This window comes from Aspergillus homomorphus, assembly GCF_003184865.1.
Source record: "Aspergillus homomorphus CBS 101889 unplaced genomic scaffold BO97scaffold_10, whole genome shotgun sequence".
In the NCBI taxonomy this organism is placed as follows: domain Eukaryota; kingdom Fungi; phylum Ascomycota; class Eurotiomycetes; order Eurotiales; family Aspergillaceae; genus Aspergillus; species Aspergillus homomorphus.
In genome coordinates this window covers 343,685-366,178 of record NW_020291896.1, presented here as the reverse complement: position 1 = coordinate 366,178, position 22,494 = coordinate 343,685, and the positions used below count along the sequence as shown (strand labels likewise).

At 51.6% G+C, this 22,494-nt stretch overlaps 5 protein-coding genes across 5 annotated transcripts; 2 read left to right on the top strand and 3 right to left on the bottom strand.

Annotated features, from left to right (window-relative positions):
- Positions 1–1,670: 1,670 nt before the first annotated feature.
- On the bottom strand, positions 1,671–3,049 carry BO97DRAFT_469345 (oxidoreductase, short chain dehydrogenase/reductase family). The gene is made up of 5 exons (XM_025699828.1): positions 2,519–3,049; positions 2,135–2,444; positions 2,019–2,074; positions 1,845–1,953; positions 1,671–1,788 (listed from the first exon to the last, which is right to left on the bottom strand). The coding sequence occupies exons 1-5, from the start codon at positions 2,968–2,970 to the stop codon at positions 1,756–1,758; spliced, it is 960 nt and encodes a 319-aa protein (XP_025553215.1). The 5' UTR covers positions 2,971–3,049; the 3' UTR covers positions 1,671–1,755.
- A 920-nt stretch (positions 3,050–3,969) lies between these two features.
- Positions 3,970–5,260, top strand: BO97DRAFT_412845 (uncharacterized protein; the record flags this gene model as incomplete). The annotated part of the gene is made up of 2 exons (XM_025696259.1): positions 3,970–4,974; positions 5,195–5,260. The coding sequence occupies 2 exons, from the start codon at positions 3,970–3,972 to the stop codon at positions 5,258–5,260; spliced, it is 1,071 nt and encodes a 356-aa protein (XP_025553214.1).
- A 3,065-nt stretch (positions 5,261–8,325) lies between these two features.
- On the top strand, positions 8,326–9,728 carry BO97DRAFT_341368 (PTH11-like integral membrane protein; the record flags this gene model as incomplete). The annotated part of the gene is made up of 6 exons (XM_025691639.1): positions 8,326–8,517; positions 8,577–8,613; positions 8,664–8,731; positions 8,789–9,162; positions 9,217–9,284; positions 9,337–9,728. 6 exons carry the CDS (start codon positions 8,326–8,328, stop codon positions 9,726–9,728), a joined length of 1,131 nt encoding a protein of 376 aa, XP_025553213.1.
- Positions 9,729–12,308: 2,580 nt separating this feature from the next.
- On the bottom strand, positions 12,309–14,787 carry sreA (siderophore transcription factor SreA). The gene is made up of 3 exons (XM_025690434.1): positions 14,011–14,787; positions 13,397–13,944; positions 12,309–13,335 (listed from the first exon to the last, which is right to left on the bottom strand). The coding sequence occupies exons 1-3, from the start codon at positions 14,337–14,339 to the stop codon at positions 12,491–12,493; spliced, it is 1,722 nt and encodes a 573-aa protein (XP_025553212.1). The 5' UTR covers positions 14,340–14,787; the 3' UTR covers positions 12,309–12,490.
- A 5,359-nt stretch (positions 14,788–20,146) lies between these two features.
- Positions 20,147–22,165, bottom strand: BO97DRAFT_433184 (TVP15 family protein; the record flags this gene model as incomplete). The annotated part of the gene is made up of 5 exons (XM_025697584.1): positions 20,147–20,319; positions 20,371–20,460; positions 20,519–20,648; positions 21,613–21,884; positions 21,943–22,165. The coding sequence occupies 5 exons, from the start codon at positions 22,163–22,165 to the stop codon at positions 20,147–20,149; spliced, it is 888 nt and encodes a 295-aa protein (XP_025553211.1).
- Positions 22,166–22,494: the final 329 nt, after the last annotated feature.

The window sequence follows — 22,494 nt, the reverse complement described above, 5'->3', positions numbered from 1 at the left end:
GGCACTGAGTCGAAGATGATCCTCCTGTGATCACCCAGCTTGGCATTGATGTGCGTGGCTATAGACAGCACCACCAGCCCATTGGAATGCAGCCCGAAATTGCCGACCACAGACTTTCGCTGCTTACTTCCATTCACCCCCAAAGGAGTACTGTGCCTACCGGCGCTTAGCAGATCCTTCCAAGCGAATCATTCAATGCGGGGTGTTCTCACGCCAGCGCTTTGAACAAACACAAACACTACTACCCCAACATCTACCCCGTACATCCGCAGCGGCATACTTACATACATATCCACAGTACCACGGTCGCGACGTCCTGATCCCAGGGGAGCGAGCGGGCGAGAGGCACAAACATGTATGTGACGAGTCAATCGAGAGCAATCGGGCTTGAACCTCTGTTCTTACTTCGGCCATCGAAGTCTAACGCTTGAGGCGGAGATCATGTCAATCAGGGCCATTGCGCGAGCGCCAACAATCACCTTGTTCCCCCCCCAAGCAGTATCTGGTGCATATCTCAATAACCTACAGAGTACGTACCGCAGGTACTGTATCACAGCACACAGTTCCCTCTCGACCCACGCCGGGGCCCGTGCCATTCAAGCTACGCAATCTCCTTAGAACCATACTCAGCTGCCCAGTGAACTCACACCTTATTTAAATGACCATCGTCCATCCAAGCTGGAGCCGAAGGCTCACCAGCGCAACAAGCAAGAGAGACCGACCGTATGGACCCCGCTATCGAACATCCATCTAATATGGACTATGACCCCGTCTGGCTCGCAGTCTAGACCGCTATTTCCCACCCGTTTTAGATACGGAATTGCTTTTTTGGCCGTCTTGGCTCCGTGCTTTATGCAGGGGAAGCTGTGGATGTTGGTTGCGTCTTGATGAAAGCTTGAGGGGCGGTGGTGGTCCGGGCTTGGACTGATCCTTGAGGTTTATCTGTTTGGTGACTGTGTGGGGTTGGATGTATGTTCTGGGTGTACTGTACTGTACAGTAGTGAAGCTTTTGTGGTGTTGTTTGGTGGGTTTGTGGTGGGGTTTCTTGGGATAGGTGTGACGTGGGTTGTAGGAAAGGTGATTGGGGTGGATTTGAGGGGTGCGTTGTTTGGGTTATGGGGTTTACTTCGATGTAGAGCGTCTGGGAGTAGTTGTGGAGCGCTGTTGGGGATTCGGTGTTGTGGATTTCACTAGTCATTGCGCTTGGTGGTGAGCATCAAAGGCTTGGGTTCTTTGACGTGTTGGGATCAGAATTAGAGACCATGTGTATACGTCATTCACCGGCGCATACTGGTCAAGCCTGTCGGAGACTGCTCAAGCAGGTGGGAAGAGGAACGGCGTTTCTGCTTAATTGACCTGGGTTGAGGTTCTGCAGAGAGTGCCTTAGGAAAGTAAGTTGATCGCTGAGTGAGACTAATGTGAGCATTGCTGTTGTCAACATGCGCTATCGGATATCGAGTTCTGCTTGGGTCTGTTACAACTATGCGCATTGATTGATGGTCATGCGCTGATGTAGGCGTTGCTTTCATGCGCATATTGTGGTTCAATGCTTGGAGACAACTACACATGCCCCTAGAGCAAGCAGGACAGCAGCCACGAGACAGATCTCAACAGCACAAGACTGAGGATGTGTAGTGCAGTTATATTCATTGGGCCATTATCTATCATGTCTAGCTTGTGCCAATTATTTATCCATCATAACTTGGCGGTTGCCCTGCCTTTATGTACTTCGTGTTCCATCGGCCGCTCATGTAGCTAGGCCTTGCGGTGCATGATACCGGGGGAAGCCTGGTAAGGTATGCATCAGCACCTGTCACTCGGTTACGTGAATGTCTTGGACTCACCTGGTGGCTAGGGAAGATCAGAGTGTCGGCGATGACGACGTTCTCGCGCCGGCCAGCAGCAAATACAACAACTTCGGCGATGTCATCGGGGGTAAGGGGTTCGCAACCACTGCAGCGAGCACATCAGTATTTATTGGTGATCATCATGCAAGCAATTCAACCGGGATGTCATACGCGTAAACGGCATCGGCCTTCTCCTTGTCACCGTAGAACCGCACCACGGAGAACTCCTGTATAGCACAAACAATGATCAGTGAGATTCGGATAGACGTCTGAAGCTAGCAACTTACGGTCTCGACCTGACCAGGGTCAATCTCGATGATCCGGATTCTCGACGCAATCAGCTCTTTTCTCAGCGCATCGGTGAAGGACCGAACGGCCGCCTTCGTGGCACAGTAGATGCTTCCACCGGGGTAGGACTCGCGACCGGCAATGCTACCGATATTGATGATATCTCCGCGGCCGCCGTCGGATCTCTTCTGGAAGATGGGGAGAATAGCCTGGGTCATGTTGATCAAGCCGGTGACGTTGGTCGAGAACATGACGTCGATATCCTGGGTATCGATCTCGGGGGCCTTAGCGACGCCCTTAACGAGGCCGCTGAATGATTTGTTGGTCAGCCCTTCTCTTCGCGTGTTTGCCAACCGAGTCATGGATAGGCCGTCTCCACTCACGCATTGTTCACCAGCACATCGATCTCCTGGAACCCGGCGGGCAGGGACGGCACAAAGTTCCTGATCTCCTCGGGGTTACTGACGTCCAGCTGCACGGGCAGAACCTTGACGCCCTCCCCGACCTCCTCCTTGATCTCCTGAGCCAGCTGCTTCAGGGAGTCGATCCGCCGCGCCGTCACGATCAGCTTCAGGTCCTTGGGCGCGGTGCGCGCGAACTCCTTGGCCGTGCTGCGGCCGATGCCGGACGAGGCGCCCGTGACTACGATGGTCTTGCCCTCGAGGCGCTTTGCCATTGCGGTGGCCATTGTGCGTCTGATGAAAGCGGGCTGGATGGCGGATTGAAACGGGCTGGCTCGGGTAAGTGGGGTGAGGGCGGAGATGTTCCCGGGGGAGGGGGAGGGGAGCTGGCGTAGGGATCGGGCTGAAGCGAGGAGAGCTCGAAACAGGCGCATAAGGCGGCTTAAGAATGAAGCTCCAAGTTGAGTGAGTCAGAGAGAGAGAGATTACAAAAGATAAGGCGAGGAAGGGGCTCAATGGCTTAAATGGAATCGAAGACGGCCGAACGTCGGCATTGCGTGCGGGGAATGCGCTTGTCGTGGTTTTGGCGGGACCTTCACCGGCTCAAGGTTGCGCCGATACATCGGAGTTCCTTCCCCGATGGCCAGTCGCCTTCGTCGCTGCAACTCTACAGACTGTGTATGAACTCGCTGCAGAAACACCGGAGATCGCAAGACGAACGATATCTGTCTGGTTGATGAGACCTGATGGCTTCTTTGTCTTCTTCCGAATTCACCCTATACATGTGAACGTCGCACAAAGGCATGTTTTGAACCCCGGACTTGTCTAACTCCGGAGTTCTTCAGCAGTTCTTGCATGATATCATAAACAAGCACTACCCACGGTGAACCATGGCCCTCCAACCAGTCTAACCCAGTGCAAGACAGTTCGTGGGCTGGTCAAGCTTTCATCGTGTACTGCCAGATCTCAAGGTGATTCTTTTCACCCCCAGATCGCTGCATATCAGGATTGACAATTAGGAACATGCTGATATTTAATGATGCTCGGATGAGCTTCTAGCCTTGACTTCTGGAACACTGAGCCCTGAGAATTTCGTGCAGATAGTTATCAACATGGGCTGAAAGACAAGCTAGCGTGTACACTCGATCCTTTTGCTGACAGGTCAGTGCTTTCATGCTACAGGCAAGAGAAACGAAAGCTGTGATTGTTGCCTCGGTTTAGCAGTGACATGCTCCATGTCATTTTCCTCTAGACTTCTTGGTTCAACGCTGCCCTTGTCTTTGTCTGGTTAGAAATCGGGACTCGATGTGGATGTATAAATAATGCAGGGGTGAACACTTACGCAGCCTGCGAGGAAGAAGACAACTTAGCGTCCTCATTCTAACATGAATCTACCAAGTGACGGTCACATTATCAGGAACGTGTGTGCGATAATGTCCGAGAATTGCTTTTCGAGCTTTAGTGACTTGGATAAGAGTTACAATGAGTATCTCAAACCCGACTGGTCATTCAATTGGGCAGACGAAGGAGACTCGGAAATGGACATATCCTTCGAGGACGAGACGCACTCTGATAGCTCAGTATCCGTGTCAGACGAGGCACTAATGACAGACGACTTCGACCCCAACGAGGCAGTAATGTCAGACGACTTCGACCCCGATGCGGCAGAGTATGAGTATATCTTTGATTGGGAAGATGAGGAAACCGAGGACTCGACTCTAGCTGGGCCACGCATTGATAGCCACGCTATTCGGAATGCCTACGAGCGATTCGGCTACGTTTTTGACAAACCTCGTCCATATATGGGACTGGGTTATTATGGCTGCGACAATGAAATCCCTCCATCATCCCACAGCAAGGCAACCGAGTCTGAAAAGGTACAGCTCCTCACGAGGCTCATCAGCGAAGAATTCGAAGCGCGCCAGCTCTACATCACAGAGGTAGGCGAACCCGAGTCGGTCCACCACTTCAACTGGTTTGGGAAGCCCGTGCCTCTACGGAGCAAGACGCCGCCTGAAGTCTCACTGTTTTTCCAGCTTACGTGCCCGAAAACACTCAGAGCCGGAGAGGAGCTCCGGACGGAAGTCCTGCTGAAGAATGCGATGGTCTACGTAGATCCGGTAGTTCTTTGTGTCAAAAGGCAAGCACGAGGGCGTCCGAAGAATAACGGCGAGTTTCTTGAATGGCTAAGTGTGAATACCTCGAAATTCTATAGCCCACACGGCCGGTGGCAGAATGACCGCGCTGAGATTGAGGAAAGGAGATATGTGGATGACATTGGGGACCCCCTGGACTATCTGATGGACGAAATCGCCATAGGTTCCGGTTTCATAGAGGCGTTCAACAAACTCCCGTCCGTCAAGGACTGGCTCGAGGAGCTAGATGCGCGGCTCTACCTGTCCGGAAAGACGCGGCCGGACCGACCGAGGAAGAGAAAGGTAAGAGAGAAAGGCAGCAAGTGTTTCAAGCCATCGCCTCTCAGGGAGACGATGACATGCGAGACTGATGGAGCTCTGCCAGGGCTTGCCAACTCAACTGCCGACAGTGCACGAGATGCAGCACGGCGGTTCCTAGATCTATTCGTGCGACAAGGTTCGCATGACCCGGATACTTGAGCCCCAGAGTTGCAGACAGAGTCATTGCTGCTGACGCAGACAGGATCTTTTGAGGAGTGCTAAGCTCAGGGGAGACTGGTGGGATATCAGCTTCTGGGCCTGTACATGATTTCGATTAGGTGAATATAAAGAGTGTATCGTGTGCTATATCATAGAACCACGTGCCACTTCGTAGGTGTAAGAAGCAAGGCAAATTGCCGAACCTAGACTATATATGTCGATCATTTCCGTAGATCATTGAAGTTTGGCAGAGAGAGAGTCTCTTGTTCCTGTTCCACAGCTCGCGGGATCGTCAGGGATGACTGAAGATTGCGTTGCGTTGTCCGTCGTCGGCAGGCCAACAAACTCAAGATTGACTGACCGCTTCCCTTCCTTTCCCCCGATCAACGATCATCGCCCACTTTTGACAGCAGCCCCAGAACCTGATTATCTTCTGCCAATAACAGATGGTCCATGGAGAGAACGGTTCGGTGAGCTCAGCGGCTTAATTGCGGAGACATAATTGACACTGGGCCGTCACAGACTCCCCACGCGACGAACCTCGAGTCGAGTTTCCTTGAACGTTGTGCAAGGCTGTCAACTTTGCCCTGTCTCTCCTGACAGTAACAATTGCCCTTACCATGGAATCAATTCAGCCAAGGTATCAGAAGAGTTTGAGACTGCGAGCTAGGCACTCTCCGCCAGCCGTTCGCTGATCACCGAACAAAACCCCCAGGTCCCGAGTCAGGAATGGGAGCTTACGCTTATCTATCCAATGGAGTCAAAAATATGCAGAGTCATTGCTATCGCGATTGACCAGACTAGGCTAGAACTCTCGCTCGGAAGGTGATCCTCGAGCCATGTGCATCATCTGCCAAGTCTCGACAATGGCGTTCATACCGGCTGAATGGGTAGTGCATCCTTCGCCGTCTCTAGCGATGATAGCGCCGCGCTATCGACGCCCCTCCCCTCTTCTCTCCTTGGACCTGCATAAGATGCCCCATTGTTAATTGGTGATCACCACCCAATCCTTACATCCCAATGTTCCGGGAAACCTCAAGCACCCAAAAACAGGATAAATGAACCCCGACAGCTGATCCCAAGTGGTTCCCCAGGATCATGTATGTCATTCTGGATCCGACCAGGAGGAGCAATATGGATTCCCACGAGCATGGTAGATATGCTGAGGCTGCGGGAGATCCTGCTACCACGTGTGAGTGGCGCACCCTCAAGAGTCGAGATGCCCAAAGGATTATTTGCACCTACTATTTGGGAATCGCTCAAATGTCTCGCGAACAACGAAGACTGGCGCAAATGGTCCTGACTTTCTAACTACGGCATTCACAGCGGTTTACACTTCCCCTTAAGCCGAGATAAGTCCTCCAGCTCAGCCTGAAAGCACAAAAAAGTTGATCAAGTCTCAAAGCCCCAGACGAATCAGGAAACACTAGACCCCCATATGATCGACGATTATGACTGGCTGGCGATCCACAGTTCTAACGCCCGAGAAACACCCATTCCCTTCCCCTTCTTCCGAGACAACGTAGACACCGGGTCTAGCTGTGGCTGGGTCGCCAGACACTGGGACCGAGTGAGGACCTGCAGAGTAGATCGCGCGCGGACACAAAGTCTATCGAGTTTGCAGACGAAGGCTTATACCATCCTGCCGATCAGCCACTAGACAGAGAATGGTCTCTTGCCATGGCGAAATTCCCCGGACGGCCGAAAGCCACGGAAAAGAAAACCATGCTTTATCGACGTTGTGAACAGTATTGTCCTAAAAAGGCTATTGCTATCGAAGATCACGGCCACTTCGGACACTAGCAGCGACCCGCTCCACTGCGTGACGCTTGGTTGCCTATCATGGTCCAAATGCGTACAAAGGACAATCCCTATCGAAGTGCAAAACCTGCCGGCATATTCGACAATCGTTCGCTATCTTCTCGGTCGGCTTTTCTCTCCAACTCGTTGCATGCATAGCGTTGCCGCTGATGAGCAACTGTTACAAACATGTTAGATGGATTGATTGGCTCACCTTAGGGTTGGGGTTCAAGCAGAGTTCTGGGCATCTCGTATTAAAGAGTTGCCACTCGTCAAACACTCCACCGCGAGCTTGATTGACTGGTCAGATTGTGGCAGACAAATTCTGACCACGAGCAAGTCAAGACGCACGATCATACCACTTTAGCCCGCCGCCGGCGAAAACTCTCTTTCCAGGCGTGCTAAATCCACAGCAGCCCGATCGGATATTATGATTCGTGCTGCGATCAGAAATCATGCACCTGAATCATGCATCACCCCCGGAGCGATTCGCTCAAGATGGCACAGAGGATGTATCGGATATTAATCACTCTCAAGATTGCGACGGTAGAACCTATCAGCCTGTGACTTGTTTATCTCTCGAGGGTTCATATAATCTGCATTCAACTTAAAACAGGCCTAATCATCAGATTCTTTTCTCGCAGTGGAGCAGAATGTGTGCTTTTAGGTACACTTTCTGTTGACCGCACAGCACTTGCCGAGCAGCACTAAACCGCACAGGGTAGTTATAGAAGAGCGCGTGGTGGCGTTCCATGGATCGAAACCCGGAACAAGGCACCAGTTGACATCTATTCTGGGTCTGCTGCTAATGCGCACCATCATTGACTAATTCTTTCCTCGAACCTCCTCCACCCTGCCCACGACACCAGTGGAGCCCGGAGGGCCTAGTGCATAAATCATTACTGCAAGCTGAATGGCAACCTGCTCATCTCCTGGCCAGCCCGGACAAGGGCGAGCTCAGGTCGTCCACTCCACCAGACACCATGCTGCCCATCAGCTCTCCTTCAGCTTCTCTTACGCTATTGAGCACTATCAAACCTTGAGCCGTTGCGGGGATCGTCCCAATGAACGTGGTGAACAAATAAAAGCCATGCCGCTACCGTTTTTTCGCTACCAGCTAAACTCTACTACAGACGCTCCGACCAAACCACCCACACTCTTTTAACCCCAGCGATCTTCAATCGAACCCATGTGGTATATCTCATCTTGATCCCTAGGTTGTGAAACCTGGAGAGTACATCCTATCTGGGCGGACATATAGTAGGCGGGGGCTACAGCCGTCTAGACCTTGAGGCACGCTCTTTTCTCGAAACCCAACCCTCCGGCCCTACCTACTCGATTCGCTCTTTACGATAACAATAAACCATGAACACAATGGACGACATCAGAGAGAATATTTTGCTTTCCAGAAGCACAGGAGATGGTGCAGGACGTGGTCAGCGAGCACTGGTGGTGACAGCCGTGCTCACCGGCTTTTCGGTCCTTACTGTCGCTATGCGGATGTATGCGCGTGTCGGCTTGATGAAGCTGAAGGGTCGCGAAGATTACATGATCCTCATTTCTTTGGTGGGTCTTATGAATGTCGATATAAGACCAGGATCAGTTAACTGACCTATGCTTGGCAGGTCCTGTCGTGTACTTACCTTGGCCTGGTCGGTGCTGGTATGACAAGTTCCTTTCTCACCGCGCAAGTCGCGACTAACACACTATAGAGGTACATTTCGGTCTTGGAAGACATTCATCCGCGCTTCCCGACCACGTTCTGAAGGACCAACTTAAGGTAAGAATATTCGGGATAGTAATGTGGTTCAGATGGAACTAACAACTGGCATTATAGCGACTATGGGCTTCGATTCCATTCTACAACGCCAGCCTGGTCTTCACCAAATTCTCCATTCTCTTTCAATACTTGCGCATCTTCCCCGACCGCCGTTTCCGACTGGCCTGTTACGTTGTGTTGGGCATAGTTGCAGCCTATGGCACTTGGGCGGTCGTCAGTGGCTTCTTGAATTGCGTCCCCGTCGCTAGGTTCTGGGACCGGACCGTCTCAGGCTACTGTCTCAGCTTCGAAGCGGTCTGGTTCTTCAACGCTTCCATGAACATTGTAACCGACGTGACCTTACTGGTGATGCCGATGCCTCTTCTATCCAGACTGCAGCTTCCACGCGCGCAGAAGTTTGCCCTTATGGGTGTTTTCGCTATTGGTGGATTGTACGATCCCTCAAACTTGCTGATTCTACGTCTCTCGCTAATCCATCGCTATAGAGTTGTTATCACCAGTATTCTGCGTTTGTCCTCCTTGCACGCCGTTTCGCTGAGCAAGGATACATCTTGTGGGTATTTTCCTGCCCGCTTCGCTTTGGCTGCATACTGATTATCAACCAGGGAGCAACGTCGGCGCTGCCTACTGGACCGCCGCAGAATGCAATGTCGCCATCATCTGCGCGTGCCTACCCTTCCTGCGCCCGCTGGTCAGCCGCCTCTTCCCCAAGTTCCTGTCTACCGACAGCTACAACCGCTACACGCGCAATCCAACCATGTCCGCCAGTCGCATAACCGCCACCCGCATGACGGCGCAATCCCACCGCCGCAAGGTCGAGCTCTACTCCCAGGACCGCGACTACGACATGTACACCATTGACGTCAAGTCCGGCGAGGCCAGCCACGGTGGCGCCGGCGGCGCCTTTGGCGGGATTGAAGTCACCACGGAGATGATCCAGGAGTCGTCGCAGCACGGGGAGTCGACGAGCCAGCGACGGTTGGTGGTGGATGTATGACGATGATGTTCACTCCTTTAACGATTTCTTTACATTTTTGTCGCATTTGAACCACCATGACGCTTGATATACGGCTGCTTACCCTGTTGTCTAACTTATACCCCCTTTTTGTCTTGTAAACTCGATCTCACTTCATGTACAATAGCGATAGCGGCAGAAAGCTAATTGTTAATGAACTATCATGATCAATCAGTGCTTGGTTTCGTGTAAGCGAGGACGTTTACGGCTGCGATTCGGCCCTAGACTATACCTACTCTTTCTAGGAGGGGCAGCATACATATAACTTGAAGCATGTATATACCTTGCAAGGCCACAATCCTCCGCAGCGATAGATTTCAGCACATTGCAGATTCAACTACCAGTTCCATTCTAGCATGATAGACAGGTATGTCTTATTTACTGAATATAAACACTAGCTCTTAAGCCCCAGATCCAGAACTCCTTTTCTTCTTACCTAGTTTGATTCATATATTACACTTCCGACATCTAATGACACCCAATGACACGACCCATCCCCCGCCTGCCGCAAAAAAAAAAAGAAACGATAGGACCAAATGGAATTCCAGACAAGGCCACGAGCCCAAACTCTGCAACTCCCGTCATCTCAAGCAACAGGGACACTATAACATCAACACTATACCCTACGATTCCCCACCCAGCATGTCTCTAGCCAGCCTGTCCGTCTAGCGCAAGAATCGCATGGGCTGGGCCAACATCTAAGACGAAACCTAACCGGGATGCCCGGTCTTGCAGACATACTTCCAGGAAGATACACGTAATATACTAACACCATAGAGCAAATAAGATAAACACTTCAAAACCAATCTCTTCATTAATCACCTTCCCCTTTTCCCCAAACCAAAACAACTTCTTGCCACTCAAGGCACCAGATTAATGGTATGATACTCCCGCTGAGCCCTATCCTAATCTCGTTAAACAGTAGACCCAAGCTCTCGATCTGCAGCGCAGGTAGCTAAGATATCGCCATCTTACCCACTAGCCCCAGCCACGGATTCCTGTCCGGTAGGTACGCGGGTGTCGGGGCCTGATATCTCGATCTAGGGGCATGCGTGGTAGGGTTCTCGTCCTGTTGGTATCTACGTATATACCACTGTATAAGAAGGACGGGTCATGCACTGGTAGTAGAAACAGTTCTGTCTCGATATCCTCTGTGGCGTACTCTCTCACCCTCATCTAGCTATCTCCAGAGATGCAGTAGGTATAGAGGAATGGTAGATGAATAACACATCCCTGTCGGAGGTGGGTAGGTAATCGCCCCTGTAAAAGGCAGGTAGGTAATTATCTCCCCGAGGTAGAAGGTAGGTAGACAGGTAGCCAGACCATGGATTCCTATCTAGCTAATCGAGTTTCCATGCATGCCTTAATCTCAATATCCCAGACCTACGCACGACAGAGAGACCAGATACCCGCTGTTTACCTCGTGGTCGAGCTATTCTATTTCCTATTGTTCTGCGTCTTAGAAGGGGAGGGACAGTCGTGGGTCCAGGATCAATCTTTGCAACTATGGTTCTCATATCAAATGTAGTACAACCCTATATCGCAGTACAATACAAAGAATGTATAGAGGGGAAGCAACGCCGTTTTATGCGCTCTCCTCGACTGTGTGCTAATCGCCTCCGGCCACAACAATTAGTACGATAGATGTATTCAGCTGGTTTTCTTCTCTTTACTTCTGCCGAGTTTACAGAATCCAGGAAAGTGCTGATCATACTGCGGAAGTGAATTATGGTTTCCACGGTGTAGATACCGGATCAGATTGATGGAATGATAAGTCCTACTTAGGTTTTATGCAGTTGCAGGAGCAAATTCCGAGTAACTTCGAATACTCAATCCCACTTATTCATATGTGGGTGTATGTATCAGTGACTCAAGATAATAAGTCCCAGTTCCTTATATACAGTCCAGGTGTATACCAGTCGCTCACGGTGGTGATATTATCGCTATCTAGGAGCCGGGGGTCGAGATCTCATCTACCACCTATGTAGACCAACAAAGTCTAGCTGGACTAGCTGGAACGAGACTAGGCCACTTGGCTGCGAAGCAAAAAAGGAAGAAAGAATATCCCGAGATTAAGAGACAGGTAAACACGAGAGGATGATCTAAGCGGGGATAGTAAGAGGATGGCACCATTGCACCGCCACACGGCACGGCACTGGACAAGACAGCTAGTCAGGCAGACAAACATCTGGACTTCAGAATTTACGAAGCACGCCTGCCCAAAGCAGACAATCAGTTATCTGACGATTGGACATCCGGTGGAATTGTCATGCACTACTGCACAATTACTTCGAGGCAATCACGCCAACTGATACGATGCGGAGTAGAAAAAAAAAGGAAGAAACAACCAGAAGAATACACTCCTGATAATCAAGATTGAAGAAGTACTGAGCACTGAACTGCTACTTCAATGGAACAGGAAAGAAAAGAAATCGCTATTTCCCGCCGGCGCTTCAAGCAAATTAAAACCCTCCAACCACAACCCCAACCCCACAGAAGACAAGACAGAAGGAAAAACTTTTAGTTTTCTCTTCCAGTAAGGCAAAAAGTAAACAAACAAGATCCCGTACGAACACGTAAACGAACAGTTGTGGTATCTTCGTCAGAAAAGTCCGGCGCGCCAAGTTGTATGATTGGTAGAAAACAAGGTAAGGTAAGGTAAACGCAAGTAAGATAAGATCGATTGGAGGGACAGCTCCGACACCCGAGACCCAAGGCTAAAATCGATTGATAAGATTATCAGCTCATTGCCCCAGTTCCGCGAGTTCACGCTCCTTGGCACGTAGCATCTCCCGCATTTCTTCCGCCTCACGCTGCAGCTTGAGCCGCCGCTCTTCGCGAAGCCCGTCCAGCTCAGAGACACTAGGCAAGGGCTGCGAAGGGGGAGGAGGAGCAAGGGTAGGGGGAGCCTGATGGTGGTGAAGGTGCTGCTGGCGGCCCATCGCAGCTAGGGATGGATCTAACCGCGATTCGTCGCGATGGTGATTGCCCGGGTTGAGGAGAGAAGAAATCGAACTGAGGCGTGCGGGGGGTGACGGATTGAGGGATGACATGATCGGAGGGAGCTGGTTGGATCCATTTTCCAAGGTGGTTGGGATGGAAATCGCTTCTGCAGATGAGGCTGTCTCGGCAAGCGTCCGTTTCTTGGGATTACTGGGATTTGGCGAAAGGGACCGTCGGCCGAACTGCGACACCGGAGAGTGGCTGGGGGCGCTGATGCGTTCTGGCTCCAGCAATCTAGGAGGTGGGGGATGATGCGGCAAGGAGACCGCGCCGGACCCGAAACCCGTGAAGTCAACTGGCGGCGGCGCAAAGCCATACTGTCTTGGGGCGGCCGGTGAGAGCCTCTCCGCAGGCATGTTGGCAAAGTGGTCCATGGGCTCCGAGCTGTAATATCTGTAATGATCGTCGTGGGCATGGGCCAAAGTCGCAGGGGATGCCTCTGGCGACGCGGAAGAGCCGTTCGATGAGTGTGTTGCTGCGGTCGGAGAGTGTTCCCGCAAGGCAGGCACGACGCGTTTCCGGCGTTTGATGATCGTCTTTTTCATTGTGGTGGGGCGATAACAACCGTGCAGCTTGTAATACAGACCTGCAAAGATTCCCGGTTAACATCGCGATTACATCAGCCTTTCTGATAAGAGAAAACGTACCACATGCGTTGCAAATCGGATGGCCATTCTCATCGCGTCGCCAAAGCGGGGTTACCGTGGTTCCACAGTTCTGACACGACACCAGCATGTTTCCTTCCCCCGTTGTCGTGGGCTTTCCGGGTGTGTCCAAAGGTTCCTGTAGCGGGGGAGGCTTCTCGCTCTCAACAGTTGGCGCCCGATTCCAAGCGTGGACTGGGACTGTCCCCCTGGCCGTGGATTTGTAAACCCGATTGTTATAGGCAGGGCACCCATCGCACCCTTCCGCACCGCCCGTACCGTTACAACTTCCCCCACCCGGGCATGACCCTTTAGACCCGTGACAGCCACCCTCGGCATGTGGTGCATGCGTCTCATGTTGGTGAGCAATTGGCAATTGCTGTTGTTGATGCGGCTGAGGAGGCTGACCGGGCTCAGCGCTGGTTTGTACCCGGTTTCGCTTGGTTGGTCGAGCAACATTCCGAGCCTTCAAGTACAACCCACACGCATTGCAAATCATCGCCCCAGTCGGTGATCGTCGCCATAATGGGGTACTTTTGGTTCCGCAATTACTGGGGAAGGACACCAGCGTTAGTAAGACCGAGAAATAATCGCGCAGGGAATCATGCTGCACCTACCTGCAGGAATGACCGTATATAGTGGCGTCTTTCTGGGATTTTGGCGACTGCTTCTCCAACGGGAGGTGACTGGGAGCAGCCTCGGAAAGGGGCTTGACGGAAGGGAGGGAGCGTTCTGGGTCGTAAGAGGGTTGAGTAACGTTTCCCTCGGGTCTCCTCGACGGCTCATCGTCACGAGTACGATCGGCAAGGTGTTCTCGACCAGCCTGCGCAGATGAAACCAACTGTTGCGCCGCGTCCAAATCCTCAGCTGATGGATGCCGCGTAACCATGTCGGGATTCCGAGGCAGCGATCGTACCGACTCCATCTGCGGGATTGAAGCTAACATGATCGATAGATGATGTAGCTATTCTGTCGCCTTCCTGTCCCCCTGCGATAAGAGTGCCGAGAATATCAAGAAGCGGAGCCAGTCACTCAAGGCGGGATCGTAATCGAGTTGTAGAGAAAGGGCTTGTCGTAGTGTATGTCGCACCACCGTCGGGGATAGTAATGTACTGTACCACCAGGCCAAAAGTCGGTCAAGATGACGGTGCAGACGAAAAAGAAAAGAAAAGTCAAAAAGGCAGGCCGACTGGAAACGTGAGCCGGTAGGAACTGCAGCTAGGAGCGAGTCTCCAAAACCAACCAGGCGGAGCCGAGAAAGTCGAGGGACACGAAGATCCTGGACAGCAGGAGGAAGAATGCTGAGGGAGAAAATAAGGCGAGCGATCAGATGTCGAACCACGACAGGGCGATCAGTGGAAAATGGAAAACCGAAGAGCAAGAGTTTGGCCACGCAACGTCCGGTTGTTGGTCCTAATCGACGAACGATGGGGTGAGTGGCGATGTAGGCGTGGCGTCGGATGGTATGTGTGTGGCTCGACGTGCGTCTTTCTGAAGAAGAGGAGCAGGTAAGAAGGAGTCACGAGGTTTGAGGTTGAAAGGGCGAGGATCGATCAGATGTAGAGGGGGAGATGGAAGGGACGATTAGGCAGATGAGAATGAGGAGGCTAAAGGAAGGGTCCAAGACAAGAGATGAGAAGGATAGATCGATCGTTTAGGGGACAGCGCGGAGACAGAGGTAAAGATCGGCAGGAAAACGGCGATCAATACAAGGCGATGGAATGTCGGATCAGATATGATGGAGGGGGGCGAAGACAGAGAGAGAGAGGCAGGCGAAGAAGGGAAGGGAAGGGAGAGGGGGGGAGGTATGGGAAAGAATTCCAGGGGAAAGGGAAGAAGGAATCAGGAGAGGTATGAGTTGATCCGAGGAGAAAGATTGATAAAAAGAGGCAGAAGGGGAGAAGGGGGAGGAAAAGTGGGTAAATGGTGGTTTGAAGAGAAGGAGGTTGTGAGGTTGTTTGGGGCCGAAGGAGGATGATGCTGATGATGCTGATGATGCTGCTGATGGCCGGAGACTGATAACCCCCGGAGGGAGCGTGAGAGAGAGAGACAGAGAGAGAGGGCCCAGACTGCTCGGGAAACGATTACCATGTATGATACTTACCAGGATGGAAATTTTCCTTTTTGTGTCTTCTTTTTTCGGTCCTTTTTTCTCTTTCTTGCCTGCTTTGCTTTCTTTGTTTTTGGGAAGGAAGAAGTTCCGAATGCTGTGTAAATAGCTCGTTTTGGGGATGTCGGAGCGCGCTGTCAAGTCTGTCACTCACACCCAGCAGAGCGGTCTTATCACAACTAGTCGCCGCCCTTTCGTTATCGATCTCCCAGGGGGATCTACGACCGGGGGGGTAGTTCCCTTTCTGTACTAAGTCCGTTCTTTTGCTTTTCAGATCAAATAGTTTTTGTTTCTGTTGTTCGGGCCCCTGCAGAGGTAGTGGATAAATCCGACAGGATGGGAGATGGGAGAATCAGATAGAGGCTGGCTGGCTCTAGTCAGCACCGTGGCATTTCCGACTGATCTGAATTCTGAAAGAAAAAGTGTTGATTTCCAAGCAGTGCGTGAGTGGGTGAAGTTGGCTCCCTTTTTTTTTTACCCTGAAGGCCGTTTTCTTCCATTCCAGCCAGTCCATCTCGCAAGCTTGTCCCCAGATCGAATCATTCGGCTCCACACTGGCTTCATCGGGCTTAGTGCCCTGGGCCAGCGGGGCTGTTGCCTGCCTAATTTGTCACTAGCGCCGAGACTGTGGAATAAGCCTTATTCCACAAGTGGCGATTGGCTTCGTCGGATTTCACCTTCAAGTCAGCCGGTTTCTCATCGCCCTCATTGGCCCCATCGGGGATTACATCTCAGTCTTCCGAACTTCCATGCTCCGCTGCAGTGCTGACTTGCCAGGAGGTGCTTTTGCGCTATTTACCCTCTCGGCAGTGGCTATTTCCTTTTTTTTATGGTGGATTTTAAATCTGTTGGAGAGTCTAGATTGGAAACAAACGTACCAAACAGACAGACGACTAGCGACAACTAGGTTGGTTGCATAAGAGGCTACCTAGCAAGCAATCCCGACGTTTCTCCTTTAAACCCACCGAAATTGGCGTTATCTCTGCCGACGCGGCTGACGCAAAGAAGGACGCCGCGGGCGGGGGATCTAACCTATTCAGCTTAGACTATCTCCAGGCTAACTACTCCGTACGGTGCCTTTCTTTCTTCTCAGTTGTCCTCTGACAGATTCCGATTCGCCCGGACGGAAAGATGATCAATCCCGTTCCAGCCCAGCGATCGTCGACGGCAATTCTATCAATCGCATTTCCATCCCAGAGAACCATCCTGAAAGTCCGCGATGTTGGTCCGGAAAGGAAGAAGGAGTGGTCGGTGTTCAAAAGATGAACTCCCCTGTTTTGGATGTGATAGGTATGAAAATCTGAATAGTATCAGGCAGAGGAGGTGGTACGTAGCGGTCCGCCCGTGGTTTCGATCTACTCCGTATTTCGTACTATCTTCCGATTTGGGTGTGTCTGCTCCTGCTGATCTAGGCAACTGACTATCTTGTCAGATAGATAGATAGATAGATAGTTCGAGACGACTCATCTGATCAAACAAGCAGGCATGAAAAAGGCCGTTTCAATCCGGATTGATTGATCTGATTTGTTTTGTGGTCGATCCCGCCAGTGCATGGCGTGATTTGAGATCAACCAAAAAAGAAAGCAGCCCACACTCACCCTGTATGACCTGGCGTGATTGATATCATGATGCGATATGATATGATCTGATTGATCTCTGATCTGATACGGTTACGTGACCGATACCGAGATCCCAACCCTGATCTTGGAAACACTACCGTAAGTCGACGGACGTTACCTAAAATTAGGTTACGGTGTAATTCTCAACCTACTAAGTCTTAGGTGACTTAGTCTAGCATCATCATCTTTATTAGCATTATTAATTTGGGCTCGGCTTTTGTTGCTCGGTCCATAACTGCCGTTCTTTGCACTGCACTGCACTTTTCGAGCAGGGGGCCTTTAGTAGGGGGCGCGGAAGAACAGGAAGGGAGCGTGGCAGGAGGGAAAATCCTTCCGAATCGCAAAGTTGCCACCACCCCAGCGTGCGTGCCAAACACTCACTCCCCCCCCCCCCCCCCCCACCTCCCCTGCAGTTGCAGTTGCCTGCGTCGGTTCCCGGGGATAAGACGGCCGGCTTTTTCTCCTAGAATAATATCCCGACTTCCCATCCATGGCTTGACCGTTCGGAGAAAGCGCAAAGACCAATCACGCAGACAGACAGCATCATTCAGACCAAGTGAGTAGGATCCAGCCAAGGTGGGTAATAGGGCCATACTTGACCGCGATTGATCACCGTCTGCTCGCCTCATAATCAGCCATCGCCAGTATCGTCCTTGGCTATGCGGGGGAGGCGTGATGGTCACAAACCCTGGGAAACAAGAATGCGATCCGGAAGCGATACGCCAGCTAGTAGTTGCTGCCTGCTAACCCTGCAGATAGTACAGTAGACTACAGTACCACCGATCTAATCGCAGGTAAGGAATAAAAACGCCGTGATTACGTAGTGGCCATGTGGTGCTGGGTTGCGACCGCTGGCTGCAAGGCTGTTCTGTTCAAGCGATCTGAAGGCAGCAATCAATTAAGGGTTCCCGTAAGCGATTAGATCAACAGTTCAGCTCAACCCAATACACACCAATACACTTCTACTTGGTGGTGGCTTGGAGCGTTCCAAGTTTCTTTGGGGCGCATCGGTTCTAGTGATTCGATGGGCGTTGGATACTTATGCTGGTCACGGCAAGGCGTGTCGCTTGAGGGTTGCGGCCATCCTCATGCAGCCAACGTCCGATCATTTCTGGTTCCAGACAAAGGAAGAGTCGTCAAGGCGGGCAGCTTTGCGGTGGATACGAACGGGCTGTCTGAAACACATCGCGATTGGGAAAGTACGAGTACTTGTAAATTTGTTCGGATCTGTCCATGTAGTGAGACTGATACAGACCGACTTTCCGACGTACAGGTAGATGATCTGGTCGACTTATCTCCGGACAAAAGTACCGTTCGCTAATCAGTACATGTCGATCGACACTAGTCATCTAGAACACTCACTGGGGGGCCTAAAAGACGAGGAAGAGGATGGGACTCCGTATGACCGACCGCAACAGCTAATTAATCCAGAAGCCTCAGCTTCGCAGAAGCTGGATTTCCTCTTTCCATCGACCAAAGCAACCTTCTTAGGTGATGAAGTGTAAGATCACTGCAACTCGGACATAAAACTCCAATTCTCACAAGCAATAGCCAGGTCGTGTATCCCCCTGGTTATCCGCCATAAGACCTTTATCGATCAAATCCAGCCTGCCATCCACGCCTGAGGTATGCTGTCCACGTACAACATTGATTAAGCCCACCAACGATGAACCTCATCGAGCAACAAGTAACTGCAGCCGGATCCTCCGGCTGTATGTTCTACTCTCAATGCCATCCATCAGAGATCAGCCATATCTATATCTGTACCTCACGGAGCCCAACCGCCTGCATAGCCCATGAGAGAAAGGCATTGTCTCCAGACCGCAGCCCAAACTAACCATCATGATCGTACTTGGTGGTAGATCCTGACTATAGGTAGAGTCTAGCGTGGGGTCATCATTTGTTCCATGATCCTTTGCGGACCGTGAACAACAACGATGACAGGTTCGAGAACACAATGTTTCATGCAGATATTGTGTATAGCATGAGAGCCAGGAAAGTCAGCAACGCTTGACAGGCCGCAATAGTACAGTATCAATCTTATCACGATTAGGAGGCAGCACAAGTATAGTGCCCGCTACTAGTCACTTCCCATTATCAAATCAGACCAATCCTACTGGCCACACATTTCACCAAGTGGCATATATGTACACCTGCACCGACTCCAAGAAAATTCAATTGGAAATTTTCGAAATGCATTCGATGATGAAACATACACATAATTAACGAATTATCCGGGGTAGACGAATGCTACCTACCCCATCCAAGAGAAAGGCCCGCTCACATGGTCTCGGAATTGCCGGGGTCTTTCCAGTTGTCTCGCCAGTCCCCCAATATAGACCCGTCACATGAGAGCCCGAAGGATAGCAAACAACCCACGATCTAGCGAGTGATATGTAGTGCCCGTATGGCGCGGCGCGCGCTCAGGCCTCGACCAAGAATTCATCAACTGATGATGACTTTTCATGTATTTCCTTACTGTATAATACAAGAGCTAGTAAAGCGTAATAAGAGGCATGACAGAAACCAAAGAATAGAGCCTTTCCATGCTGGTGGTATAAATCACTGGGGGCCCAAACCTAAAAGAGATATCCCAGGTACAGTACACACATACATACATGCACACACACATGTCCGACACCACTCGGGACCGGAAGGAAATACCATATATCTAAAAGATCCATGACGCAGTGCGCTTTGTGCGGCGGATTGAAGCACTCCGTTTGCACTCACTGAGCCTCGTTTCACACCCCCCGACCCTTTTACGCAATCAATTCGCATACCCATATTCATTTCATCGCAACTCGTCCGATCATCAAGCGTCGCATAAGAGAGAGAAATTTATCAGTTTACCACCGGTCTTGACGTCCACACTCCATGCAGTCTAGGATGGAGCCACCTGACGCTTTGCCCGCTCGTGAAGACCGACTGAAGATTAGCTAACCACCTTTGTCGAACGACAATCACGGACAACATCAGATGGCCCTACTGTCCTGGAGCGCGCACGTGCACGCAATACGGCGTCTAGACCTGCTCGGCGCCCCAGCCCTGGTCGGTCTCGCGCATGTTGGACGGAGGCTCGATGGAGGGGATGAACTCCAGGGCAATGTAGCCCAGGCCGATGAAACCGACGACGGAGCCCGCGATGATCCGCAGGGCGCCATCGTGCAACAGGATCGATCCGACGAAGATGTAGACTGGTCATGGTCAGAACAGTATCGCCCAACTTCTGGCGCCACGCAACTTACAAGCACCCCGTCCGAGGAAGGAGAAGAGGAAGGAAGCATAGCGGTACACGTAGTCGGGGATGTTGGGCAGGAATTCCAATCCACCAACGACTGTGTTGTGTCAGTATTTCGCAGTGAGCAGGCTAAGGTGGTGTTGGCGAGAACTTACTGAGACCGAAGATGATCACGTAGATGCCAACAATGATGGAGCTCATGGACATAGGGAAGAACTGGGAGATACCGCCCAGGACCATGAGCACGCCAACAACGAGGTTGACAATCCGGCTGAGAGTGGGTATCTGGTTAGAGATTGTGCTTGCAATGGTGGTGAATCGGTGGATCGGTATCGTCCAACGTACAAGATGTTAGAGAGATCCATTGTCGCGATTGGGCCGATAGAGCTGTGTATACACTCGGCAGTTGAGAAAAGTTCGTGCTAGTGATAAGCGTGGCGGAGGAAAATGAGATGAGGGGAGATTCGTCTATGAAGCAATCACGTAAGTTGGGATCCCACGGTGAAGGAAACCGGGCACCGGCGGAGACGACTGTCGCCTATCGGCCATACCTGAGTAGCTAGACGATAGATAGTCGCGTTAGTAAGACCAATTCTTGACTGCACTCATCAGAGCTACAGGGGCTCACCTTGGCAGCTAGACGTGCTGAGCAAGTAGCAGTGCGCAAATGAAAGGGAGAGTGCGGAAGGAAGATCAGGGAGAAGGTGAGTGAGGCTTAAGCTCTCGAGTTGTCGCGCTGTCGCAAGCTGCGGGTCTGCCAAGACCTCTGCCTGCGAATGACTCAGCAATCGCCGGATGGGGATCGCACCCATGCTTGAGATTACGGTCCATGTTCAATCGCCAATCATGAATTCCTACGGAGTACGGAGTACAGCTCAAATTGAAGCTCCCTATTGAGACGAACAGCATGCGTGACACATTGAATCTTTACTTGCATACGTACATCGTCGCTGAATGCCTAAGAGTCTCGCTATACTGGGATTTGGGTGCTGCTACAGCCGTCGACGTCATACCTCACGCTAGGTCGCCAAGTATCCGCTTTGTGAGATGATGGCATGAACTCCATATCTGATAACACCTCTCCGTTCGCTGTACAACCCGACAGTTGCAGGATCTGTGATACATGATAAACTAGACCCTTGGATACTGGCATAACGGCCATAGCGTGTCGCACGCTACTCCCCATCCACTAGATGGAGGTAGACGTTCACGACGCCATGAGATCACCCTGTCTCTTTTCCAGCCTTACAGCGGAGAGACCATTGGCCAGGCGGCTCATGGTCATAGAGTCGCGTCCCAGCTCAGCATAGATCGCATCCAAGTCCGTGCCCAGTCCGACCTTGTCAGCCGTCTCCAGACTGCGCCCGTCGATGAACGGGGCCATCGAAGGCCAGACGCTCTGGACATTGTTGAGGAAGAGATCCGCTCCCAGATCCCCGAGCCCCTTGATCTCCTTGATCAGCTGTCTGGTCTTGTTGCGGTCGTTGTTCGCTTTCTTCAATAGATTGTTGAGATCTCCCTCTGGTCATCACTTAGTGAGAGGACATAGCAGAAAGTCAACCAATCGGGCAAAACATACCATACTTCTCGCTGACCAAATCGACCATCTCCCCCAGATTCGTCGCCCCTTGCTCCCGGTAGCGATTGTAACCCCCATCCTTGAGAGCCATCGCCTTCTCCTCCCAGCTACTCTTACTCAGCTTCCGGATATCGTGAAACCCAATCTCAATAAGGTGATTGACCGCGCGCTGCGACAGGTCATGCGAGATGGGCCGCGACTTCAGCATCGCATCGATGACCATCGCGAGCAGTGTCTCGGGCGAGCCTTCCAGTGTTCCTTCCGCAAGCGCTGTCCCGTAGAGCGGCGGACGCCCGAAGTCCTGCACGGCTTTGTGCAGTTTCGGTTTGCTTATCGTGGTTTCATCTCCGGATGGCTGTTTCAGCTCGTCGGGCCCTTCTTCATCCAGCTCATCCTCCCCATACTCATCCTCGTCCTCGTCCTCATCCTCCTCTTGCTCTACATCCTCATCCTCATCTGCACCTTCCAGCTCCTGCACCTCCTCATCATCGGCACTCTCAATCTGCCCATCATACCCATCATCCTCCTCAATCACCTCCTCCTGTTCCTCGA

What these genes read in the sequence shown, in the direction of transcription:
- BO97DRAFT_469345 (XM_025699828.1), bottom strand. Translation starts at nt 2,970, where the DNA reads ATGCGCCTGTTTCGAGCTCTCCTCGCTTCAGCCCGATCCCTACGCCAG. An exon ending in AAGGCCGATGCCGTTTACGC is followed by an intron (nt 1,954 to 2,018) that starts GTATGACATCCC and finishes TGCTCGCTGCAG; the next exon opens with TGGTTGCGAACCCCTTACCC. An exon ending in TGATCTTCCCTAGCCACCAG is followed by an intron (nt 1,789 to 1,844) that starts GTGAGTCCAAGA and finishes ATACCTTACCAG; the next exon opens with GCTTCCCCCGGTATCATGCA.
- sreA (XM_025690434.1), bottom strand. Translation starts at nt 14,339, where the DNA reads ATGTTAGCTTCAATCCCGCAGATGGAGTCGGTACGATCGCTGCCTCGG. An exon ending in ATATACGGTCATTCCTGCAG is followed by an intron (nt 13,945 to 14,010) that starts GTAGGTGCAGCA and finishes GTCCTTCCCCAG; the next exon opens with TAATTGCGGAACCAAAAGTA. An exon ending in TCCGATTTGCAACGCATGTG is followed by an intron (nt 13,336 to 13,396) that starts GTACGTTTTCTC and finishes GAATCTTTGCAG; the next exon opens with GTCTGTATTACAAGCTGCAC.